The sequence below is a fragment of the Chiloscyllium punctatum genome, chromosome 48, assembly GCF_047496795.1.
Source record: "Chiloscyllium punctatum isolate Juve2018m chromosome 48, sChiPun1.3, whole genome shotgun sequence".
NCBI lineage: Eukaryota > Metazoa > Chordata > Chondrichthyes > Orectolobiformes > Hemiscylliidae > Chiloscyllium > Chiloscyllium punctatum.
In genome coordinates this window covers 49820510-49847715 of record NC_092786.1, presented here as the reverse complement: position 1 = coordinate 49847715, position 27206 = coordinate 49820510, and the positions used below count along the sequence as shown (strand labels likewise).

The 27206-nt window shown below is 39.8% G+C and overlaps 1 protein-coding gene across 4 annotated transcripts in view; it reads left to right on the top strand.

The window, feature by feature from the left end:
* The window catches only part of acana (aggrecan a), a 109752-nt gene extending 84092 nt beyond the window's left edge, over positions 1 to 25660 (top strand). For 2 of the 4 annotated variants that reach the window (XM_072565190.1, XM_072565189.1), the window contains 6 exons: positions 2151 to 2264; positions 6219 to 6377; positions 9326 to 9408; positions 11197 to 11341; positions 14129 to 14311; positions 17146 to 25660. In XM_072565190.1, coding sequence (XP_072421291.1) covers positions 2151 to 2264; positions 6219 to 6377; positions 9326 to 9408; positions 11197 to 11341; positions 14129 to 14311; positions 17146 to 17234 — 773 coding nt within the window. In that variant the 3' untranslated portion in view covers positions 17235 to 25660. The remainder of the gene's footprint in view (positions 1 to 2150; positions 2265 to 6218; positions 6378 to 9325; positions 9409 to 11196; positions 11342 to 14128; positions 14312 to 17145) is intronic. The other 2 variants (XM_072565192.1, XM_072565191.1) reach the window with 1 other exon arrangement.
* Positions 25661 to 27206: the final 1546 nt, after the last annotated feature.

The window sequence follows — 27206 nt, the reverse complement described above, 5'->3', positions numbered from 1 at the left end:
CTCGTATGCTTTTCTGCTGGCCTCCATCTTGAATCATGTGTTATGGTGCTACTGAAGAGATGCATGTTGGTTAGTTTAGACACAGCAAGATCCAAAAGTTAGTTAGTTCCCAGGTTAGACATGACAGTGGATCCATGTTCATCATTCATCTGACTAATCCTGATTACTTTCATCATTTTGCCTCATCCTATTGCATTTGACTTTTTGTTTTCATTCCCGTCAGTCTGATTTGTGCAAGAGTGGGGAATGGGTCACATGCCACATATCTCTGATACCTTTTCGCAATGGATTTGGGTAGTTAATGCCAGCATTCAATGTCAGAGTTCTTCAAAAAGACCAAAATTTACAAGTTCTCATTTTAAAGGCTAGACTTTTCAAAAAGACAAGTTTAAAAAAATTCTGTTCATTATTTGCATGAATTGTGAGGAAACTACCTGTAGACTAAAGAACTGAGTTAACAGAAAGGATGAGACTGCAGATAATGATTATTGCTTAAACTAAATTTAGCCAACTCAGTATAATTCGTCATAAGTTTCGTTGCGCTGTCACCAATTAAAGTGATTTGGATTGCTTTTTTGCCCAAGATTCATCATCCAGTCACTCGTGTAGTCTGAAATGCTGCTAAGGTCAGCAACTGATCTCCAATAGTTTATCCAATTCATTGTTGATATTAAAATTTAAAAAACTGATTGTTGTTCTTGTTGTGCAGTGGTAATGTCCCTTCTCCTGGACTAAGAGGTCTGGCTTCATCACATCTGCTCAAGGGCTGTGTACTAATGCCTCTGACTAATTAGAAACTATCAAAATTCAAAAACATTAACAGAGTAAGAACAAAATAAATTCAAAAGATGCTTATAAGCCTTTATTCCTGATGTTAAGGCTGCATCGTTAATCCCATATTATACAAGATCCAGCATGCTCAGACTGATAGACTGAACATTTCCCTTCTCTCCTGGCTCATTATACTAATTGGCAGTACATTGGCAATCCCATTCAGATAGAGTGCTAGTTGATTCGGATGAACGAAAACACCAAACTGTTATCGAGATAGTCCTCTGCAAGTAATGGAAAGGTACATTTTTAAGGCCATCAAAGAAATTTGATTATATATCTGTCAAACCTACAACCAATAAAGTAATGTTAAATGCTGATGCTGCCTGCCCAGTACAGAATTAAACAGCAAGATAGGAGGCTATTTAGCCCACTGTATCTGTGCTGGCTCTCTCAGAGCTGCCATTTTGTCCCATTCCCCATGTATTCCATTCCCCGACATATCTTTTATGCTGATCAATTGAAAAATTGAATTATATTTTGAAATAGAGATATATAATGTTTTCAGCTTACAATCGAGTTTGGTCAAATTGCTCTAATTGATCTCTGTCCAAGTTGACAGAATTAATGATCATTTGAGCAATTCGTTGTTAGATTAGCAGAAGGTAACCTAATCAGGAAACTAGAGTGGAAAAGTGTGGCGCTGGAAAAGCACGGCAGGTCAGGCAGCATCCGAGGAGCACGAGAGTCAATGTTTCAGGTTTATGCCTGAAATGTTGACTTTCCTGGTCCTCGGTTGCTGCCTGACCTGCTGTGTTTTTCCAGTGCTCCACTTTTCGATTCAGATGCTCCAGCGTCTGCATTCCTCACGTTCTTTTAATCAAAAAACTAGGTCAAGCCAGCTGAGTTAAAATTAATTCATGGTGGAATCTGATCTTGTTTGCTCATGGTTGGTCTCATGGGCAAGGCTTTCCATTTCTAACCAATTGGCAACGGTGGTCACGGGTGAGTCTGTGCCTGCTGTCTAAACTATTTCCCAAGGAAAAGAAAGCGTGTAGTTATGACAGGGAGACTGAGGATAAGATATTAAAGACTTTGAGGAACCATTAGATCAAGCAAAAAGAAGACCAAGGGAAAGATTGAATTACAACTGAAAGTGAAAGTCAGCCTCATCAAGGGTTCCCTCTGTCAAGTTACTGGCATTAGTTTTCAATTGCTCAGCATGTTTCTTGTAGGTAACTACAGCTATATAATCAAAACACAGTAGCAAATGGATGCCTTCAGAATAAGCACAGAGAGAATCCCCCTTTCTCTCATTCCCCACCCTATCATATCATTCCCTGCTTGAAATCCTAACGGCAGAACTTGATTTCTTGCAGACATTGACGAGTGCCACTCGAGCCCTTGTCTGAATGGAGCTACCTGTATCGATGGCATCGACTCTTTCAAATGCTTGTGCCTGCCCAGCTATGGAGGGGACCTCTGTGAAGTTGGTACGAGAAAGTGGCTTCAGCTAATTTTACTAACAGCTTACAAAGACTAGCCCAGCTTAGGGTGGGCAACTTGTTCTGGGTTTGACTTACATTGTATTTCTTGCCCTAACTAATCTTCTCTTTTATTCTTAGGGATTCCATTTTCTTTTCCTGATAGTTTGTGCACAACAGTGGTAATATTTACTGCTCTTGCAGGATCAGTTGTTGTGTGGAAGCAATCTCACTCTGCCATCAAGACCCAGCCCAGGCAAAAGAACAGCCCAATAACTAAGCCAGCCTGCAGTGAAACTCTATTCTACTCAGCTGTGAAATGTTATTCCATTCATTGTCACTAGTAAAGCTCAAACTAGTCCACACAGTAAAAATTACAGGCATGCACCCAGTAAGAACATAGGGATGCTGCTGTTCTGCCTACAGCAAAAGCTTCTTTGGTCCTTTTTACACAACAAAGCCATAAACAGTCTCATATATGTCCTAAAGCTCATAGGACTGTCTACTGGACACCCATTTTTCAACAGGTCCTAATTCAAATAGCTGAGATTGCTTACAGGCTACTGATAGCATGTGACATTTTACGTTGGTCTTTCTTCAGTTCAGAGAGGTTGTTGTCTAATCATCACTTCCATTACTGAGGTAGATTTCTCCTCCTTTTTGAATAATAAAGTCTTAAATATGATTTGGAGATGCCGATGTTGGACTGGGGTGGACAAAGTTAAAATTCACACAACGCCAAGTTATAGTCCAACAGGTTTATTTGGAAGCACTAGCTTTCAGAGCAATGCTCCCTCATCAGATTCCACAGCCACCTGACGAAGAGGCAGTGTCTAGAAAGCTAGTGCTTCCAAATAAACCTGTTGGACTATAACCTGGGGATGTGTTGAAAAGTCTTTGTGATCACTGATTTATCCAGTTATTCCTGCAATAAAACCAGTTTGAATGCAGGGAGTAATGGGGCAATTACTGTTTGATAAGTAGATTCCGTTCATTTATTTGAAAGGAATGGTTTCCTTCATATTTTCCTCATTCAACTTGTTAGGGCCATCTCAGATCAGAAAAGGTGAGTCATGTGATCCCATGACAGCTACGTTGAGTGATGGTTCATGGTTAGTAAATGAAAGTTGTCTTCACAGTGGCTGGTCATTGGTTTATCAACTGACCTTTAAGATTGCATTGAACATAGAGCCATAGAGATGTACAGCACAGAAACAGAACCTTCAGTCCAACTTGTCATGCCGACCAGATATCCTAACCTAATCTAGTCCCATTTGCCAGCACTTGGCCCATATCCCTCTAAACCATTCCTATTCATATACAGATACAGATGCTCTTTAAATGAGCATTGTACCAGCCTCCACTGTGTCCTCTGGCATATCTCATCTAGCTTTCAATAAAACTTGCAGGAGTTGCAATACTAGTTCAAAAGGGGAGAATTAAGGTTTTGCTGAGACTTACTGGCTCCGGTTATGGACTACTTACTAGATTATGACAGAGACAAGCTGAGTCTACAAGTAACAAGTAAGTGTGGCATTTGACCTCCAAAATCTCTTGTTAAGAAGTGAAAAATCTCCTACCATTTCTACTGTCAGCACTAAGGCCCTATATTGAAAAATGTTATGATGAATGATGAGTGAGGACAGAATTTTAATGACCCTTTATTCAAATAGCCTCTTAATGCTCACATGAAGAAGAATAGGCATGAATCAGTTACAATGAACATGGATAGGACAGAAAAGAAAGATAGGATGGTAGAAATGAATCAATGAGTTTTGATGTAATACTTGTATCTAACACCATGTTCATTGTCATCTTTGATATTCCAAAATATTCTGTCTTTGTACAGAGGAATATGTAGAAATTGTAAGATGAGATTTCTTCTTGCCAACACCCTTTTAATTCAACTCAGAATGTTTATACACATAGTGTAAGATTGAATGTTTCGTTGTCCTCAACTGAGCCAATAGTGAATGCTGCAGTAGCTTCGAGGTTCTAACATCTGGGTCAACACCTGAATAATAAAAAGGAAAGGTTAAGGGTGTTTTGAAAGCAACAACCATAAGACCTACAAAGAGTGATGCTGTCTTAAGGTTTAAATTCTCTTTCCTCATCCAACACCATCAATTCAAATTGATACCACCTTCAACAAAAACCGGTGTTGTGAACAAACCATTACAGATCACCACAATCTTTATAGAATACTCAAAAGTCAAACCTTTAACAATTTTCTCCTTTTCCTTCTCATATCCTTTGTATAGCTGTGTGGCAAAATTTTCACCATGATCTGATGGCACTAAAATGGTTCTTCACCATTGTTAATGTCATTTTTAGACCAACACTGCTGCATTCTCCTCCAGGACAGATCTAGGTAAACTCTCAAAGTGGACCATAAGGCTGCTCTCTCATTAGAGAGACAGCTGGTGGTTGTTTAACCATGTCTCAAGCGAGGCAAGATTTTGAGAAGGAGAGTCCTTCATGGTAACGTCAGCCAGTGTAGGAACGGAAACCACACCATCAGCATCAGACAATCTATACTGGCTGTCCAGCCAACTGAGCTAACTGTTCCCTTAGGAACTAAGTAATGCTTTCACCTTCATCATAAAGGATATTCTGAGATCATGGGCACTCATGCAGATAGAATCAAGGTTGTCAGATCTGTGATTTAGTTTCAGGAGATTTTGTACTGCCTCCCGCACTTTTACCCAAACAAGTCAAAATGCTTTTTTTGACTAACCCCAGCTGTAGTTGATGTTATGAAGGTGGAATGTTATCATTTTGCTTCTGAATAAGTTAATCTACAGCAACCCTGGATCTTGGTGATCAGGAGTTTGTCTTCCAATGTCCCACTTTGCCAACAATTCTACCCTGCTTATTAGCATTCACATTCTAATAACTTGATCTCTATTCAACTATCTAACTCCAAGTGACAGAAACTCCAACAGGATTAGTCTCCCATAATCAGATATATCGGTAGGACTTCAAGATCATGGCTTTGCCATTTCCCTCAACCGTTCCCGATGCTATCCAGCTACTGTCACTTTTTCTGTTTAGGCCTATACAGTATCACACTCATGCACTATTACTCCCCACATGGTCTAAATGGTAATAAAGAAAGCATTAGTGCAGTGATTACTTTCAAATATCGGGTTATGGCAACTGATGCTGGAGGATTGGAGAAGATAAGACCAAGGTGATCTCTTCATCCCAATTATGTTTGAACTGTGGCCATGTCAAGGTGAAAATTCTGCCTCTAACCTTAACAATATACGCAGAATTGCCTGAAGATTATAATTGTTAATTTGTAGTAAGGTAACTGAGTGCTAATATACCTTTATGCATGTTTGATTTTTTTTCTCCGACTTTTGAAATAGGTTCCATCACTGATTCATTTTTTTCAGTCCTTTGCTGGTGAAATTCTGGTTTAATTAAATGTTGGTTTGTACACTAACAATTACGTGCATATTGTCCGGTGGAAAAGAGCAGCATTGTCAAGCACTGAACACCTGTATTGCTTCTGTGTTGCTGTTTTTCACTGTATGAGTTGGCATTGCAATGGTGGGAAAGAAATCATTTTCTACAGTTTAGGGAAGTGAATGAAAATTCACCAAAGCTCAACGTAGTGAGACCTAAGTCATAACTTCAGTTGGAAATGGGATTGGACAGTGCAAGTCATGCAGTCACAATGCAGTTAAGTTAATGGACACTACAGAAGTGAAATATTGTAGAAAAGGATCTTCATCATTGTTCACTGCAATTTGTACATTTTTCACTGCTTATGGGGTTTGAGATGGTGCCTTTTTAGAGATCGTGCATGTCTTTTTAAAATGAATTGGAATCTTTTGGTGACGAATATAAGGTGTTGAGCTGAATTTCCATACAGTGATTTTCCAGAGAGGTGCCGAGCTCCAGAAACAAAATATTACAATGCAATCTCTAATGGTTCAAATGTCTTTGCCATAGATGTGGAAAAGTGCGAAGTTGGTTGGGTTAAGTTCCAGGGTCACTGCTACAAGCACTTTGTGGACCGACAGACATGGGAAGCTGCAGAACACCAGTGCAGGAAACACAAAGCTCACCTGGCCAGCATTGTCACCCCAGAGGAACAAGAGTTTGTTAACAGTGAGTACCGGAGGTCATAGCAACAACCATTTTTCATGTCATTTACCAGTTAAGTTATTTCATCTTTCATGGCTGCACTCATTAGTCAACTTCATCCATTGGCATTCATGGCCTGACTGTCAAATCTGACCTCAAACCAAATGTTCACATTTTCTTTATCGTGATATATTGTTCCAGGGAACTCAAGTTTCTTTTTCATATAAATTACTTAATTACAACAACAATCTCAGGGAAATGGTGGTGTAATCATAATAACCATTGGGCTAATACTCTAGTTGCCAAAGCTAATGTTCTACCGACAAAGCTTCATAGTGGAATTTAAGTTCAATTAATACCATTTAGACTTGCAAACTAGTCATGGTCATAGTTTTTAAAAACCCAACTGGTTCACTAATGTTATTTTTTGTGAAGAAAAGCTGCCATCCTTACCTGCTTTTACATGACTCTAGGCTCATTGCAACGTAGTCAACTCTTGGCTGCTCCTTGAATTGGCCGAGCAAATTATTTGTTTCAAAGGCAACAAATTCTGGCCTTGCAAGGGCTACCCCACATGCCACAAGGATAAAGAAATATTCAATTCCCTCTATTGAATATAATAGTCAGGAGAAAATCTCCTGTTCTTACTCCTGGACAAGATACAATTGAATCTCCTTCAATCTCCTTCTTGTCTCTACTACTGTCATTTTGTCTCTGATTTTATTAACATTATGATGGTTAGTTTTCCTCTTCAGAAGAGTAACATGTTTGAAATAAATGGGTGACTTCGATATTTACCCTCATGCATTTCCAAACAACTTCCTCCAGTTCATCTTTTAGACCCTAAAATCTGCTCTTTTCCAATCTGGGATCTTAAACTTTGACTGATTTTTATCCTTTCCCAACTCAGTATTGAACCTTATTGCGTTATGATAGTTATTTTCCAAATGTTCCCCCATTCTCCACTTGGCCTGCCTTATTTCCTAGGATCAGATCTAGCACAGCTCCCTCCCTGGTAAAACTTTGGTGTACTGCTCCAGAAAGTTCTCCTGTGTACATAGCAAGAATTTCTCCCGGTCCATGCCCCACACTCTACCTTTTGTCCAGCATACCCTACGATTATTGAAGCCCCCATCTATCACAACCCTGTTTTTCCTGCAGTTTTCCGTACTCTGCCTACAATTGCACTCTCCTACTTCCTCCACACCATTCAAAGATCAATAATAAATACCCAGCGAGGTCACTGCTCCCTTCCTGTTTCTCACCTCTAAACATATGGACTCTGATTCAACATCTGTACCTCATTCATAGACAATGATATTATCTTTGACAAGAATTGTTACACCTTCTCCATTTTTACCTTCCCTGTTTCTACTGAAAGACTTAGAGCCAGGATGTTCAGTATCAAATCCTGTTCTATCATGAACCATGTTCCTGTCAACATTCTATCAATATCCCCCAAGAGCAATGTGTGCTTCCAGTTCCCCAATTTTGTTCACTATTCACCCTGATTTTACATCCTTACAATTTAACCCTGCTTTTAGCTCTTTCTTGACCATTGGGAGACAAGCATCTCTTTGTTCACTGTCAACACTCCAGCCATCCCTCACTTCCTTTTCTGTTTCCCATCTTCTTGCTTTTGCCCTCTCTGTTACTTCCAAAACTAGACCAATTAGTTAACCTACTCCCCTGCCTTACCAGTTTAAATCCACCCCCACTGCACTATTTATTCTCTCAGCCAAGAGATTAGTTCCATTTTGACTCAGGTGAGATCCATATCTTCTGATCAGCCTTCTCCTTACCCAAAAGCGATCCTCATGTCCCAAAAATCTGAACCCCTGCCTTCTAGCCAACCCCTCCCCCTGACAACACATATTTATCTTCCTGATCTGCCTTTGCCTAAATGGTGAAGCTCATGGCATTGGTAGTATTTCAAAGATTACTACCCCAAAGGTTCTACATTTCAACCTTCTCTCAAACTCCTGAAACTCATCCTGCAACTGCTCTCAGCCATCCATCCCAATGTTGTTCGTTCCCACATGAACCACACCACTGGTTGAACACCCTTTCTTTGCAAGACTTTATCCAGCTATTCCATTATGGCCTGAAACCCATCCACCCAGGAGGCAACAGATCAGACAGGATTCGGGATGTTGGCTGCAAACTAGACTGTTTATCTCTCAAACTATTGAATCACCCACCACTACCACCTTTCTAATCTGCCTCCCAGCCTCTCTCTCTCTCTCTCTCTTTTCTAAATCTAGCCCTGGGCACCAGTGTATTGTGGTTTTGCCTGCACGCCATCCACCCCAACTCAGCCCTTTTCCTCACTAAATAGGCATCTCAAATCTCACATCAGTCTGATGGCTCATAGGAGTCCTGTGTTTTCTGCTGTCTCTTATTCTTTTAGCAAATGGTCCCCCACTCTCCCTGCATCTCTCCACTCCTCCTTGGCTGCCAGTCACAATGTGGGGTGACCACCCTCTGGTACAACTCATCCAGAAATCTCTCTCCTCCTTGTATGGTGTGTAGTGAAGAGAATCACTGCTCCAAGTCAGCCACATGTTGTTTATACACTGTTGCCCTCGGGCACTTCGCACAGATATGACTGTCCTGGATATCTTGTAGATACAAAACCTTCCACACATATCACAACTTTTCCCAGAGTGTCTGCCATCTTCACTGGTCACCACTGAGGTCCTGCTGTTTCTAAGCCACAATGTAATTTTCGAACAGCTCTCCCTTTCTCTTTTGTTGGTTTAGGAAGGAGGGATGTAGGGAAACACTGCAGTAGTGTAATGTAATTTAGAGCTCTTAGATCTTCCAGCTATGGCTGTGTCAGAGGCAAAATCCTGCCTCTATAGTTGTCATGAACTATCAGTGCATGACCTACTTCAGTTGACAATGAAAATGAATTCACAATTAGCCTCCTGTCAGACTCTGAATTTGATATTGTTGCTGTATTTGTGCAGATCATGCCCAGGATTATCAGTGGATTGGACTGAATGACAAGACAATAGAAGGTGACTTCCATTGGTCTGATGACAGTCCACTGGTGAGTATTCACCCCATTTTCCTATCTATATCTCTTTCTCTTTACAGCGATTACTGGTCTTTTCAGAAGCAAGTGTCATGCATCTAAAATACGTCAGCACAGAAGGATACAAAATAAATGGGGAATAAATAATAAGACTTTGCTTGGAATATAATCAGTTCATTTACCCACTTAGTGGTAAACACCAAGACAGGAGACTGTCTACAACGAGATCAAATCATTTTCCCCATTCTCTACCATTCCTTTTGGCATCAGCATTTGTACCATGATTTGTAGTGCAGGTTGTCAGCTGATATTCCAATTGGAATACAGAGTTTTGTAATTGTACTTCGAATACACACTTTAAAGTGCAGGAGATTGGAAGGGCATCTGGTCCAAGTGCTGCATCCAGATAAATAAATTAAGGACATTTATGATATTCGTCCCCTCTGGCCTGCTCAGCAATTTAACAAAATCATGGCTGATCGATTGTGGCCTCAAACCAAATATTTGCCTAGATCCCCAAGAACATTTGGCTCCCTTGTCAATCATCTTTCTCTATCTCAAAAGCATTGTTTGACCCTGACTCTGCTGCACTTTGAAGAGAACAAATTCTTGCTTTTGAGAAAGTAGCTTTATTATGCCTTAAGGATCGGTGCTGGGTCCACTGCTTTTTATCATTTATATAAATGATTTGGATGTGAATGTAGGAGGTATGGTTAGTAAGTTTGCATATGCTTAGTAAGTTGCTGGTGTAGTGGACAGTGAAGAAGGTTATCTCAGAGTACAAAGCAACCTTGATCATTTGGGCCAATGGGCTACGTAGTAGCGCATAGTGATTAATCTAGATAAATGTGAGGTGCTGCATTATGGAAAGACAAATCCAGAGCAGGACTTATGCACTTAACGGTAAGTTCCTGGGTGGTGTTTCTGAATGAAGAGACCTTGGAGTGCAGGTTCATAGTTCCTTGAAGGTGGAGTCACAGTAGACAGGGTAGCGAAGAAGGTGTTTGGTACATTTGCCTTCAGCAGTCAGTGCATAGAGTATAGGAGTTGTGATGTCACTTTGCGGCTGTACAGGACACTAATTAGACCACTTTTGGAATACTGCATTCATTTCTGGTCTCCCTGCTGTACGAAAGATGTTGTGAAACTTGAAAGAATGCAGAAAAGATTTACAAGGATGTTGCCAGGGTTGGAGGGTTTGAGCTATAGGGAGAGGCTGAACAGGCTGGGACTGGGGCCATTGGAGGTCTATAAATCATGAGGGGTGTGGATAGGGTGAATAGCCAAGGAATTTTTCCCTTTATTTCTATGGATTAGTGCTGTCACTGGATGATTGACTGCTATCTTGGCCTCTCATATCAATAAATAAAGTGTTTCCTAAAGAAGACTCACAGACAGTATTGCAGCTTCAAACCAGCCTGTCATTTCCCTGATAATAGCTTGATTTCCTGAGGTTAGTGCTGCTGTGATCCAAAAGTTTGTTAGAATCCGAGCTCCCCCTTTCATTAAGGAGATGAACTAGGATGCAGAGTGTTGCTCCCCATCAGTAACATCACGAGAGGAGACAGAGAGAGGTTTAGTTAAGGGTATCTAGGCTGATAATCAAACTAATGGTTCTGAAAGGAATCGGCTATACGAGAAATATTATTAAAATGTTGTTGGTAGAATAGCAGCCTGTACTCCCAGCATGTTGTCTTTCTCATTCAGATTTCCAACATTGGTAGATTTTTTTAAAATCTCTTGCACTGAGGTGGTGTGGGGTTAACCGTTCTCAAGATGGGACGTACTTTTTCTTTCTCCTAGTTGTACGAGAATTGGCGACCCAATCAACCAGACAGCTTCTTCAACACTGGCGAAGATTGTGTTGTCATGATATGGCACGAAAACGGCCAATGGAATGATGTCCCATGTAACTACCACCTGCCTTACACATGCAAGAAGGGGACAGGTAAGCTGGGATACTCCTGTGCAGCGCCACCTGTATTCCAGGGCACTCCATTAAAACAAACCATTAATGTCGCATCCCATTAATGGACTCAACCTAAAAGTATGTATAGCTAAACAAAAGATTCTAATTGGTCTTTATATTTAAGGGGAGCCAGTTGGACATGTGTTTAAACTTGTCATTGAAATAATCCACAAAAACAGGAGAATTTGAAGTGGAGATGGCCATTCAGCCCTTTGAGTTGTTACAATATTTGTTAAGATCTTTGCTGAACTGATTATGGCTTCAACTCCACTTATAAGCTCAAACCTTTAATCCTTGAATCACTTGTTGATCAAAAATCTGTTGAACATGCTGGATAACACTGCTTGCATTGAAAGGTGAGCTGAGAAAAAGAATCATAGAACCTATACAGTGTGGAAGCAGGCCATTTGATCCATCAAGTCTACATCAACCCCCCAAAGAGCATTCCACCTAGTCGCAGTTCCCCACCCTATCCACATAACCCTGCATTGCCCATGGCCGATCCACCCTAACCTGCATATTGTTGGACTATGGGAGGAGACTGGAGCACCCAGAGGAAGCCCACACATGGTAGATTTGGGGAGAATGTGAATCAAACCTGGGTCCCTGGTGCTGCAATGCAGCAATGCTAACCACAAAGACAACGTGTCCAAAGATTCACAGATAAAAGCATACAACATCACAATGACAAAGCCTTGAGTTGGAGGGTGTAAGAATAGGAGTTAGATCACTGCCTGGGCCTTTATTAATTAAGTTTACTAGATACAATTTAAAGACTTCATTATTATAGTAGTCTTATTGAAACATTTTTGTTTCTGCAACACATTATTCCACAAAAGGAGCTGCCACATGTACTGAGTTATTTTAAAACACAACTAGGTTAGCACAATCATTTTGTTCACAACAAGATTCGAAAATTGTCAGTGAGTGATTGATGACTTGATCATAATATGTTATTAATTGACGTAAGAGACACCAAGACAGCTCCTTTCTCTCTCAATGGAGTATGACATATTTACCCTTCAGCTGGTTCACCACCTCTACTTGGCTCCTGAACTTATTACAACCTTAATCCAAACATGGACAAAAGTCTGAACACGAGGAGGTGAGGTGAGAGGGGCTGCCTTGACATCAAGTCATTATTTGACCAAGCATCATGGAGCCCATGCAAAACTTGAGTCAAGGGCAATCAGTTGGAAAGCTCTCTGCTAGTTGGAGTAATACATAGCACAAAGAATGATGGCTGTTGGAGGCTAATTGTCTCAGCTCTGCAGAAATTCCTCAGGGCAGTGTCCTAGGCAGAACCATCTTCAGTTACTTCATTGATGACATTTCCTCCCACACAAGGTCAGAAGTGGGGATGCTCACTGGTGATGCTCACTCCCCAAAGCCCATCCATTATCCACAAGGCACAATCAAACACATGGTAAAATTCTCTCCACCATCGATGCTCATGGATTCCTTACAAAATGCACGCTAGAAATTCACCAAACATCCTCAGACAGCACCTTTCAAACCCACAACCACTTTCATCTGGAAGGACAAGGGCAGCAGTTACATGGGAATACCACCACCTGCAAGTTCCCTTGCAAGCCACTCACCATCCTGACTTAGAAATATATCGCCATTGCTTTATTGTCATTGGGTCAAAATCCTGGAATTCTCTCCTGAAGGGCATTGTCGGTCTACCTATAGCACATGGACTGCAAGCAGTTCAAGAAGGCAGCTCACTACCAGCTTCTTAAGAGGCATCTAGAAATGGGAATAAATGCTGGCTCAGCCAGTGATGCCCACTTCCCACGAATGAATAAAGAAAACATTCCACCACCTCAGAAACTGAAGCAGTCCATTTCTATACGCAGTAAGACATGGACCAATTCAGGCATGGGCTCATAGGTGGCAACTAAGATTTGTGTCACGTAAGTAGTAGACAGTGATCATCTCCAACAAGAGAGAATCTAACCCTCACCCCTTCACATTCAATGGTATTGCCATCACTGAAACCACCAATATCAACATCCTTGGGTTACCATTGATCAGACACTGACCTGAACAAGCCATATAAATACTGCAGCTACAAAAGCAGGTTGATGGTGAAGAATTAAATGTGTGTAACGTACCTGATGTCTCCACAAAGCCTGTCCACCATTTACAAGGCACAAGTCAAGAGGGTGATGGGATTCTCTCCACGGGCCTGGATGGATGCAGCTCCATTCAACAATACGCAAGGAACTTGGCACCATCTGGGACAAAGCAGTCCTCTTAATTGTCATCTCATCCACCATCTTAAACACTAACTCTCTTCACTTATGACATTCAGTAGTACCAGTGTGTACCATATATAAGATGCATTGTAGTAACTTACCAAGGTTCCTCGACCAACATCCTCCATATGTGTGACCTCTACTAGCTAGAGGGACATGGGAAAGAGTTGCATGGCAATGCCACCACCTTCAATATCCCCACCAAGTCACACACCATCCTGAAATGAAACTATATTGTGGAACCATCACTGTCACTGGGTCAAATTCCTGGAAATTACATGCCAACAGCACTGCAGGTCCCCTTACACCCCAAGGACTGCAGATGGTCAAGAAAGCACAACCTTTTCTAGTGATACCTACAACTCATAAATGAATAAAAAGCAATGAATAATTTTCTCAATAATGTACAAGAATGTTCCCAGAAGCAGGTGTGATATATAAATTCCACTGATGTTATACCACTTGTGCTCTAAACAATAGTTTACTTTGTTCTTTCCTTCAGTTGCTTGTGGTCAGCCACCAATAGTAGAACACGCCAAAACCTTTGGGAAAAAGAGAGAACGTTTTGAAATTAACTCCTTGGTGCGTTATCAGTGTAAACACGGCTACTTACAGCGCCATTTTCCCAACATCAAATGTAAGCCAGATGGGCAGTGGGAGCAGCCAAGAATAATGTGCATAGACAGTAAGTAGAAATTCACTCTGCTCTTTCCATTTTAAGTTTGTTTTGACATGTCTTCCCAAACACCCTACTTCCAAATGTTTTTGTTGCCCATCACAAGAAACGTGTCAAATTCAGTCCTCTAGTAGGATGCAGAGATTGGTGTTTGTGAATGCTGAGTCACAAGGGAATGAAGGTCTGAAACAAGCACGGAGAACTGCTGGAGAGATGCTGCAGATCTAGCAGCATCTGTAGAGAGAACCAGAGTTAATGGCTCAAGTCCACTCAGACTCTTCTTCAAGGCTCGAAACACTCCACAGGCATTGCTAGACCTTACAAAATCATAGAATCCCTACAGTCCCTTCAGTCCACACCAACACTCCGAAGAGTAATCCATCCAGACCCATTCCCCTACCCTATATTTACCCCTGACTAATGCATTTAACCTACACATCCCTGAACACTATAGGCAAGTTAGCATGACCAATTCACCTAACCTGCACATCTTTGGACCTGCTGAGTTTCTCCAGCTTTCTCTGTGTCTGTTTCAGATTTCCAGCATCCACAGTAATTTGCTTTCATTGGACTGAAGGATCTTCTTCGTCTGACCTGATTTAATATTCCTGAGAACCACCTTAATCAACAAGGAGAGAAAATGGTCACTGTATTCCACTTCTACTGATCATTAGGTGACAGAAGGTTGTATATTTCAGGAGTTATATAAAATCATTCAGGTTCACAAATCTGGCCTACATTTTGCAATAATTTGGATACATATTTCCTGTGTTGTAGGCCTTCCAAGGTATTTAATTGTCAGAATGAAGTGGACAATCATGGGAAGATATCTGATAAATCCTTCCTTTCCAAAAAAAATAACAAGCGGGATTCTCCAGCAGTTTAGTCACAAATAGAATTTCGTCACCCTTACTTGAGTGAAGCTGGAAAAGTAGCCAAATTCAGGCAGTGTCATGGATTAAAGACTTGTGAATGATAGAGAGAAATTAGGACTATTATTTGAAAATAATTAAAATGATAAATCATCTATTTATAATCTGGCAGTTCTCCTTTTGAAAATAATCCTAATATTGAAATGATATCTAAGGCATAAATCAAGCACTTTTATCAAATATTTGGTCTTGTTAATTCTGTAACAATATGTTAGAAGTTAAAAACAAAAATATATCTCAAAAGACACATTACAACTTAACTCATAACTTCTATATAACAGTTGATCTTGCTGAATTTACGTAAGGAAGGAAGCTTCTCAATCAATGTAAACACAAGCATGCTAACTGGACTTTGCAGCTTTTTGAATTAAACAGATGACCAAGCCTTGGTAAAGATCCATCATGTTTAAAATAAATACATTATAATTTTAGCTCATAATTTGAAATTATCATTCCCTGCTAAATGAGAAGTTTAACAATTGCTGGACAAATATTTGGCTATGGACTGATTGTTTTACCCTAAATAATACTTTTTAAAAAAATGTTTCTCTGCCAGTTGTGAAGGCATGGGATGTATTCAGTCACCTGAAACAACTTAAAAATAAGTATTTTGTTCGTCCATATTCGTTACAATACTTTATCTAGATACCAGTGCAAATGGAAATAACTCCAACAATGTAGAGAACTGGCTGCTTTCTGAAACACAATGCCAAAACTAGAGACAGCTAGGTAAATAATCCAAAATTCATCAGCCAAGTATTTCTGCTCTGGAAGCAAGAACCGATCTGGATGCAAAACACCCCCAAGAGATTTGAGAAGTACTTCTTTCTCACAAGGTTCTGCTCAAGTTAATTTGCAGATCACCAACATGCAATTAGCACAAGTGGGCATCATTTTGAAAATAAACATCTAAAAATAAAACTTTTAGCTTGAAAATATACTCCTTGGCATATTTAAGACTGGCAACTGATGCAGTATTGTTAATACAAGCTGAACATAAGTTGATCACTAAGTCTTTTCAATCACCTGTAAGTAACCCAATTTTAAATCATTGAAAAGTATCCTAAAGCTATATAGCACCAGCTGCTCTGATATACACTCACAATATTTGAGGAATCACGCCTTCAGCACACTGCTATATATGGACAAACATTGCTCAAGGACATCTTCTTTCCCAATGGTAGCATCACGTAGTGCTTGTTTACAGATGGCTGCAGATTCAAACTGATAGGGATAAATCCTGCCACAAAAGGCACCCAAGTGGTAATTTTTGACTGTTGTTTGACCATTGCTCAAACATTGGCATTTGATACCAACCTATGGTGAGTATCCAGAGCTAGAGGACCAGTGAGGTACCCAAGGCTGTACTTCAAGGATTCTTGTAACCATGACGAGAAGGCCCTAAACATTGAATTTCACATGTGGGATAAATTAGCAATGGAGGAAACAAGTAGCATTACTTCAAGGTTGCATGAACCATTTTGGCAATCGGTTGCTCAGTAAATGAAAAATAAATCTAAAAGTTCCTTTTTAAAAATATACCTATTTATCACCTTGTGCCTGGGTTGGAGACATAATTTCTTGCCCCTAAAATGGATGCAATTAACAGAAGCTTCAATAGCAACTAATTCAGTCTGGCAGAATGACGAGTTTTGTACACCTAGGCCAACTTCCACCATGCTGTTTTAGAGGACCATGGAAACTTCATTTGCTTCAGACATGCTTGCGATTAAAATTCCTTGACATTTCTTTGGCACTGATTTAAGGTGAATTGCACACCTCCTGGAAATTCCTTACATCTTTTGAGTAATTCTAAGTGCACAAAGCGTATCCATATGTCAGTGCTGCATTTGTTTGAACTTAATAAGCCCTTACAGTAGATCTATACTGATTTTCTATTTTCTTCTACAGCTGCCACATATAACCGCAGGCCTCAGACGAGAGTTGACACAAGTAGGCCGCATCCTGAATCGAGTGCTTCATACAGCTCTGACCCTTAAATGAAAGTAAAAGGATATAATTCTATTCCAGAACATTTATATTAAGAATTATTTTATCAGCCAAAAGAGTTGTTTTCCCAGCCAATATATAAAGCACCAAAGCAGCCCTAGATCCAATGTCCTTTTTTTCCCTCGATTTGAAGTCAAGCATTATCACTTAGGATGAACTCTTCGGGCCATCACCATGCCTTTGGGAGAAGACCCGAAGATTTTATTTTCAGACAACTAAACTTCGTAAGGAATATTAGATCAACTCAGTATCGGAAAATTTGCAGCAGCATTAAAACAATGTTGGAATCAATAATGCAAAACAGAATTATTCACAAATACAATACATGCGCAGATTCTTTTACAACTGAGGGAGAAAGTAAAACAATGTTTTCTTTCTGTGAACATTAAAGCAACAAAATAATAGTCCTGATGCTATATATTCAACTGGCACCATGCAGTGCATGGTTTATTGGATGTCTTTTATTTGTTGAGGTGTATAGTAGAAATTGGAGTGCTCACCCATTCATAATGCAGCAGCCACCTCCCAGGCTTCTGTTGCATGACAATCCTGAGTTGTATAACTGTTGAACTTGAAAACAAGTGAAAAAAAGGATTTGATTTTTTTTTCCCAAAAAGAAATGTGTGTGGACGGAAAAATTACTTTGACAAAGTATCTCCTTGAAAATTTAAAATAAAGTACAAACTGTTAGGTTTTATCCTGAGTAAAAGAAAAACAGTAAGGTCTTTAAGAATATTTCAGATAATTGAGTGTGTGTTGTGTGTGTATGTGTGTACATGAGTGTGTGTTCGATTTAATGAAACTGTGAATGGTTGAGAGATAAAACTGTGTGCACAGGTAGCAGAAAAGTTACAAGAAAGGAAGCTTTGCTTTTGTTAAATTTTAGTTAAATAAACAGCGAGGACTGGAAAATGTCAACATATTTTAAAATTTATGGAAACCAATGATACACGTGACATTCTTTTTCTACATCAAACAATGTAATTTACTTAAGAATTTTAAACTCACAGAGAATTTCTTTTGTTTTAAAGGGAAATATCCTCTATTTGCAGCTGTGAAACTGTGGGTTTCCCTGTTTTATTTTAAAAGTTTAATCTTTCCTTTAAGGTTCAGAACATTTATTGCGTTTTTTTGTGCAGTGAGACATTTCCCTTTTAGTTGTTTCGTCTGTTTTTGAATCCCAACCCCATTTAATGGGATAAATGTCTCATTGCCCTAGCCAGCTTCAGATGCCTGGAGTAAAATATATTTGGTAAGAAGCCCTAATCCAGTCCCTGTCACGACGAACCCAGCAATGCCAGAACGGGCTGTAATTTTCTACCTGCAAGAGGTTATGAGATAGCTGCTGTGAGAACCAGACTAATGCAATCAGAAACTCAACTCCGAGCTAAAGTGAACATGCTGGGGCAGTGTAGAAGTAACAGGCTGGTTTATATACCTGATGGGTGAGTGCTTGATACTGGCACAGAATGCCTCAAATCAAAAAGACAGGATTGCAAATCATATCACTGATGTTCATTTTTCTAATCATCACATAAGGATACAAAATAAGTGGACCTTAATATTAGTACATGGCCTACAGTGAAAGCATAGCTTCCTTCACACAGTAAACTCTATACCAATCTGAAGCAGTTTAACTGTAACTAATCTTTTGCTTACAAGATTGATGATACATCTGCATTGTCAGTGCAAAGTGGTTTAGCTTCAGACCAGCACAAAATGAAGAGTCAAAGAGAGTGTTTCCCCACCCAAAGGGTCTCGCTGCAGTGAAACTGGACTTTTACCCCAGATGTATATACAACTTCCTTGCATTGTTGTAGATTGCAAGCCCTTTGTATTGACAGCCAACTTGTAATGTAGTCTACCAAGTCATTGGCAAGAAATATATCTTGCTTCATATTACAGTAGGACCTCAAGATGACTTTGTCTTTGGAAGCCCCATAATGCTGTGAGCAGTTGCTGGATCAACTTGTCATACAGCAGGAACTCTCTCCTCCCTGGTACAGACAAGCCCGAACTAAAATTTGATACAAAATTAAGGACAGTGAAGAGACTGTCGGCTCGTCACTGCTCATTTCTGACAAAGTTAATGCCTTGAGGAGGGGAGAGCAAGAAATAACATGGAGAAGACTGAAAAATAAAACAGTACATTATTACAATTGCAGGGTGATGCACACTTATTGCTCTGTAGTTTTGCTTTCCAGGTTATTTTTAAGACTAACGCATCTGCATTGGCACCTCATGTTGTAAAGAATAACATTATCCAAATCCCTTTCCATCCCTGATAATTGCCTACAGCTTTTAGTCGCCTATCTATCACTAATATGAGTGATGCTGAGATTCTGCTTCAGTCTCAATTCAGCTGCAACTTGTGAAGTCTCAGACATCACCTCAAACACTGGAGAAAAAAAACAATAAAACCATGACAGAGATGTAGTCGAGTCTATTCTGCTGATTATTGAAACTGGTACCACATTCCTCAGGCCTCATTAGGAATGCGAATTTGCAGCATATCTGACTCCTTGTTCAGGCTGTCATCAGGCTCTCCTCCTTGACCTATCACCTTCATCCCCTCCCCCACTCACCCATTGTACTCTATGCTACTCTCTCCCCACCCCCACCCTCCTCTAGCTTATCTCTCCACGCTTCAGGCTCACTGCCTTTATTCCTGATGAAGGGCTTTTGCCCGAAAGGTCGATTTCGAAGCTCCTCGGATGCTGCCTAAACTGCTGTGCTCTTCCAGCACCACTAATCCAGAACCTGTCATCAGGCGTAGTAGAGATGTAGCCTGGATGGCAGACAAAACAGAGAGATATTTCCTCTTCGCAGTTATTTCATCCTTATAAGGTCCACTTAAAACAGCATTCTATGTCAATCACCATTCTAAGAAATGCATTGGCAATTTTTTGAGTAGGAACCATCGAAGTTACCAAACACCAGCCTCTACTCAACTTTTTCAAGGCCAATATTTTGGGTCAGGTAGACGTATTAAGTTTGAACAAAAGTCCTTATCTAATACTGTGCTACGGGTTCCATCCATCTCTTTTATATTTTAAATTTTGTGGGAAAGGAGGGAGCTGCATTTGAACAATCTTACAAATATTACTGAAAGGGAATTCGCATCAATTTCAAGTTCATAAAAATTGCTTTCAGAATGAATTAGATCTTCTCTTCGACAAATGGTGTGAGAGAAATCGGTATGTGCAGATTATTATAAATTGTTTCTGTAAACTCTAAGCAAGTAAGGATTGAGCGCTTCTAAGTCTTTGTAGTTGGAATGTTGTATTTGCTGGTAAGAGGAACTGTTTGTAACCTTGCATGAGAGGATTTGTACTAAACTCTGTATGTGTTTTGCCATTTTGTAACTTTTTTTTTAAAAGAAACTTAAATCCAGAAATGTAGGTGTTAATTCAAGCACGGCTATGTATTAAGATGAGGAAACCAATCTATTTCTGCATAAATTAAATTGTATACAATAAACTGTATCCCATGTTACACCTGTTCTTAACTAACCTGGTGACTTCACAAAGTTTTTAGAGCTTGGCTGGAGGGAAAGAGAGAGAATGTATATGTTTTGAGCATGTGTTTTGTGTCTGTCTCAACACAATCCATTCAGCAACTGTTCAGTTGGCTGGTTTGCGATGCAGAATGGCATCAACAGCACGGGTTCAATTCCCACACCAGCTCTGGTCACCACGAAGGTCTTGTCTTCTGAAACTTTGCCATTGCCAGAGGCATGGTGACCCTTGTCTTAAAAATTACCACCAGCTCTCTCTCTCTCTCTCTCTCTCTCTCAAGAGTCCCATGGGACTATGGCAACTCCACCAAACTATTTTGTTTGTTGCACTTCAAAACAGTGAAAAGTTGTTTCTATTGAGTCCTGTGTGTTTAAGTAAATGATTTCAACCAGGCAGACATGAGTAGTGAGAACACAGCCATAGAGGTTTTGATTTTTTTTTATCTGCACCTTTTGTTAATTTAAACTTTGTGAAACTAATGACCCCTTTTTGAATTGTATAAAATATCTTGGACCTGAGTCATCTAACATATGGGTTAGCGCAAAAAAACTATGTCTGATCATAAATCTCATTGAATTATTACACTTTCTTCACATCCTCATTGAATTTAATATTTTGCAAAATGAACAGGCATTTGAAACAAATAAATCTTCGCACTTTGTTGATCATCAAGATATTTGGTTTTCAAAATAATCCACCATTTTTCTCAACCAGTGATTGAAGCACAATAACTTAAATGCATTCCAAAAATGGAATTGTTAGCATGAGGAAGTTAGAATATTATAAGAAATAATTAGACTAGTCTATTCAGTGAGATCAAGGCTGGTCTTTTGCCTGAAGTCCATCTTGTCATCACATGCCCATATTTGCCTGCCTCACCAATACTTTGAAAGTTGGGGCTTCAGTGACACTGATGTAAAACAAAGAGGTACAGATGCTGGAAATCTAAGACTCATGTGGGAATTGCTGGAGGAACTCAGCATCTGTGGAGAGAAAAACAGAGCTAATGTTTCAGATCCTTCTGAAGAACAGTCATATAGTCATACAGGGCTCAAAACATTAACTCTTTTTCTCTCTCCACAGACACCTGCAGGTCTGCTGAGTTTTTCCATCAATTTCCATTGTTGCATCAGCAATATTCTTTTTCCTCTGACCATGTAGGCCTTTGATTGGCTATGAGCCTAAGACAGGGCAGGATTTCAGCTACAAGGCTGTTTATTGGATGAGAAGCTCACCAGACAGCACTTAAGAAGCTAATTGGTGTTTCATCCAGCAAGCTTTCTCATTAGTGCAGGCAGGCAATCCTTCATCCTGATGTCACCTATCCCAAATCCAATGTTTGGTCTTTTTGGCTCCAACATATTATTTGAAAAATATTCATCCAAATATGGACAAAACACTGCTTTGTGAATCAAGTAATTGGAGCTCAAACTTCAACTGTTCCAACACAAAATCACTGAAATTTCAATGTTGATTTGTATCACCTGTGAACACAGTGCTGTCAGGAAACTGCAGAGCAAAAATATTGCTTTGGTTATATTCTAAGGTGCAGCAAGAATAATTGTTTTAACAGGTTGCCTGAGCTTCTTGAAGTAATAGAATTATTGCTGATCTTTAGCACTGCAATCCTTAGCATTGCTATTGGACACAACTCCATTGTAATCATGGATCAAATGTGATGAAAAGTAATTAGTTTAAAAACAATGGAGGTAGATCTATTACCCTTGACTTTGAAAACGAACCGGGCCTCAGTTTAATTTCTCATCAAAATGATGGTTCAAAAACAACGGATGAAATCTTAAAGGGATCTGAACAATGTGGGCAGTGAATCAGACAAGAAGTCCATTGAGATCTATCTCAATGTCAAGAGCATCTCGCTGCATCTTTTATGCATTTGCTGAGGAGCAGGATGAGTGTCAAATTGCCATTTAAGGCAGACTATATTTTGTTAAACACTTTATTAAGGCCGCAATTGCCCTCATTAGTATTCAGCGTCCTAGCTTACCTAACACGCCCAATAAGCTAGACATAAGGAATATTCTCGAAACGGAAGTCAGGGCAAGTATCTGGCAATTTCAGTTCACCGCTTGCTCTGAAAGACCTCCATGTTGGACACCTCACACCAAAATCTCAGAGCATACTCCAAATGCACTGGCCATGTGCACCCCACATCCATGGATATGGTGTCCGACCTGTGCCACTCTCTATGAACTCTCTTGGCACATCTCCGATCTATGGAAAGGGTGCATCTGTATTTCAATACTGCACTCTGGCCTGCACCGACAACTCTCATTGTCATGCTGCAGCAAGGACAATGTGTGCACAGGGACATATATCCAACTCATGGACTGGACCAGGCTGAATCTGTGGGCTCTTTACTCACTCTGAGCCTACCTGGATGCTCACAGCATCCCTACCTTGTACTTGTGCTTCTCTGTATCTCTAGCCCTTGGCTAGAGATAGCAGGCTCGTATTATTTCTGTTCGACCTTGCCATTTAACACAAACATAAAGCCAGGAAGCAAGTTACGGTTGTCAGCAAATCTCACTCAAATCAAGGGAAATAGTTTATTACCAGATGTATCCAACCAATAGTCCACAACCTCCCATAAAAAAAGACCTATGTGTATTTTATTCACCATCTAATTTGAACTTTATTGAGTCGAGGTCTTTCGGAAAATCAATTGCTAATATTTTATTTTCTAATTAGTAGATCTTAAGAGCTCCACTGTGTGCACCTAAGCGTCACACAGAAAAAAAAACCCATAATGGACACTCATGATTTATGATTCTTCCTTTAAACTATTTGAATTAGTCACCAGGGGAGAACACTTACACACAATATAAATAGTGTTGAGTTGTGTTCCCAAACAGATCATTTGGGAGATATAATTAGAAAGTGGACATATTGGGCTGATTTATGAGAAATTAGATCTAAGAGATTACAATAACCTATTCCTGAAAATACTTCTTATCTAATAGTTGATCGAAAATATGTTCTACCCTAAAGTCGTCCTACAAAAGCTGTTGTGCAAATAGAGCAAGGGTGATATGTGAAAAACGTTTTCACATAGTGAGTTGTTAGGGTCTGGAATGCACTACCTGAAAAGGTGGTGGAAGCAGTTTCACTGAGGCATTCAAGAAGGCATTGGATATTATTTGGATAGTAATGGTGTGCAGGGATATGGAGAAAAGACCAAGCATTGGCACTAGGGGATAGAACTGGTATAGGTATGATAGGCTGAAAGGCCTCCTTCTGTACTGTAACAATTCTGAGATTATTCTAGCAAAACCATGGTAATGCATAATGCCTTACAAATCATTCCCAATGTCACTGGGTTCACAGAGTTGGCAGACAATGGTCTTGTCATGGAGAAATGACGAATGTAATATTCACTATAAGCATAGCAAGGCCACTTCATATAATATTCACATCAATTGATCAAATGATGTATTAATGATCTCTGATAACACATTCACTTCTGCGATGGCAAATTATATTTTGTAAGATAAAGAATCCAATTCCAAGTTTGTCATTGTTGCCAATACTAGCTGTCGAATTGGCATCCTACATGTTACATTGCTAATCCATCCAGGACATTAGCGTATTTTCGATGTAGTGGCTCTCCCTCAACTAAAGGCACTTTTTGACTTTAATCACTTCAACAGTTCTGGGAGAACAATGCCACTTCATCCATGTCCCGGTTTTACATTCAGATTTGGAGTGGCAAACTCCATCAGCAGGTTGGGCTGTACAGAAACAAGAACTTGGAACTCGCTCATTATGTTCATATTACCAAAACTGGTTTAGTTATTCTAACTACATAATTGATCCATCTGTGGTTCTGCAATGCTGTTGGAATAAGATAACTGGGTTCCATAAACGCACAAAAAAAAACTGGCGTCTCGCAGTTCCCATAGTGTAAGGAAGATTTGGATGATAAATGTTTTGAAGCCATATGTAAATAATCCATGATCACAGTCATGTCTGTTCTCCATTACTGTTATGATCTTCTAAGGCCAGGTAAATTCCTACAAATAGCATGTGTCAGTGTGCATAGTTACTCAGCAAGGTTGGATACTCGCACTCCAGTTTTTACAAGAGACCTCACCTTTGCTGTATTATATTTACGGTAAAACCATTTTCCCCTCTTGGTTGTTATAAATACAGCATTGTTTGAACCATCTAAATCAAATCTTCCTAAGGATGCAGGTAATCCTTTGATGCTTCTGAATGATGCTAACAAATATGAGGTAACACTCCAAGGTTCATATTTTGTATGTTTAGTTTTCTCTCAGTAGTTCAATGACACCCTGCATTTGAGAGAGCCTTTAGCTTTCTACAAGTATTTGCATTAATCCACTGACAACTCTCACCTTGAGAGAGAAGCTTAGGTTATTTTCCTACATATATCCAAGAGAAATTAACTCAAACTTTCTTGCCAGATAAATATCACTGGCCCACTATCTTTGTCAGTTTGATCTTGGCATTCAATATTTATGGGAATGGCTAATTTATCACCAAGGTAGTAATATGTATTCTGTTTGTGGGCATATAGTCATCAGGACAGTTATTGTGCACGTGACAATGAAGTTCCTACACTCCAGATTTTTAAATGTAGCTCACAAGATTATTCCACCAAATTGGCTTATAATAAAACTTCTCAGGATATCATCGCAATTTAACTCAGCTTTTCCGCTCCCAGAGAATCATGTCTCTGGCTGGAAACAGAAGATAGAGGTGAAAATAATTCCAAAGAAATTTGGGAGTTTGCACATTCTCCCCGTGTCTGCGTGGGTTTCCTCCGGGTGCTCCGGTTTCCTCCCACAGTCCAAAAATGTGCAGGTCAGGTGAACTGGCCATGCTAAATTGACTGTAGTGTTAGGTGAAGGGGTAAATGTAGGGGAATGGGTCTGGGTGGGTTGCTCTTTGGAGGGTCGGTGTGGACTTGTTGGGCCGAAGGGCCTGTTTCCACACTGTAAGTAATCTAATCTAAAGAAAAATGGTAAGTTTAAAATGTTGTTGCATTCTCCAGCAACAGTTCAGTCTGGGAAAGTAAAATGACTTAACTCCAATTCACCTTGTGATTTGCTTGATTAACCTTTAGATGCCAAGGGGACCCACACTTGGTCTATTTTAAAGACTCAACCAGGATAACTGTGCATCAATATAACTAATGTCTCCACTAGCAACTGACAGAATTATTGCATTATTCTAAAGGAGTCAGTTTACTGTGAGGAAATAGGATTCTGAAATAAAATCACACAATGCTGGAAATACTCAGCAAGTCAGGTAGATCTGTGGAGAGAAGCAGAATTAATGTTTCCGATTGATCACAATTCACCTTGTCTAGAGAGGATTCTGTTGCACAGAGAAGTTGAAAGGGAATAGAAACAGGATCTCTGTACAAAGAGGATATTTGTTTGGGAATTGTGTTGACTTGTGCAGTTCAAGAGATGATGTAACTTATAGATCCAAATTAAGAAGCTTATATAAAGAAGAAGCAATAGGGGTAAAATGGCCTACCCTCCTGAGCAATCACTTTTGGAAAACTGTTGTAAATCTCTGCAAAACTATAAAAAAGCAAATGGAATAAAGGAATATTATTCATTCAGTCAAGCACACACCTTCCACAGCCCATGTACAACTTACCTTACTATATAATTAATCTCCTAAAGGAAGGTTTGGTAAGAGTACTCCCAGATCCCCAAAAATAATTAAGCAAGACTCCAGACTATTCATTCATCCATTCTCACATTCTTGTACGTTGGCCTACAAATCTTGAGAAAGTAGTTAATCATCCAACTCTGCTCTACCAGCAAGCCCTAAAGGTTTTGCAGTCTCAATTCATTACTAGACTCTCCAATCTTCTTTGCAAATACTTTCTCAGCTCCTTTTTAAAGAGTTTTTTTTAAGAAACAAACTGTCTATTATCATTCCATAAGTCTGAGCCAAATCCATGACAAGGGGGTAAGAAAAGACTTCTTCCAATCTCTTGCTTTCTTTGGAACGGTGTTAGTATTTATCTAATTCTCCCATTCCAACCTCAGGCGACTGTGTGGAGTTTACACATTCTCCTCGCGTCTGCGTGGGTTTCCTCTGGGTGCTCCAGTTTCCTCCCACAATCCAAAAATGTGCAGGGTAGGTGAATTGGCCATGCTAAATTGCCCATAGTGTTCAGGGATGTGTAGGTTAAGTGCATTAATCAGGGGTAAATATAGAGTAATAGGGTAAGGGAATGGGTCTGGGTGGGCTACTCTTTGGAGGGTCAGTGTGAACTTGTTGGGCCAAAGGGCATGTTTCGACAATGTAGGGATTCTAAGTTCTACTCAAAGGGTAAGTTAAGTATTTTGATTGAATATACGTCACTTGTACCTCTACATAGTTCATGACACATTCGACCTTCTCTACTAAAACTAAATTCATCTTTTAACATTCTAAGCA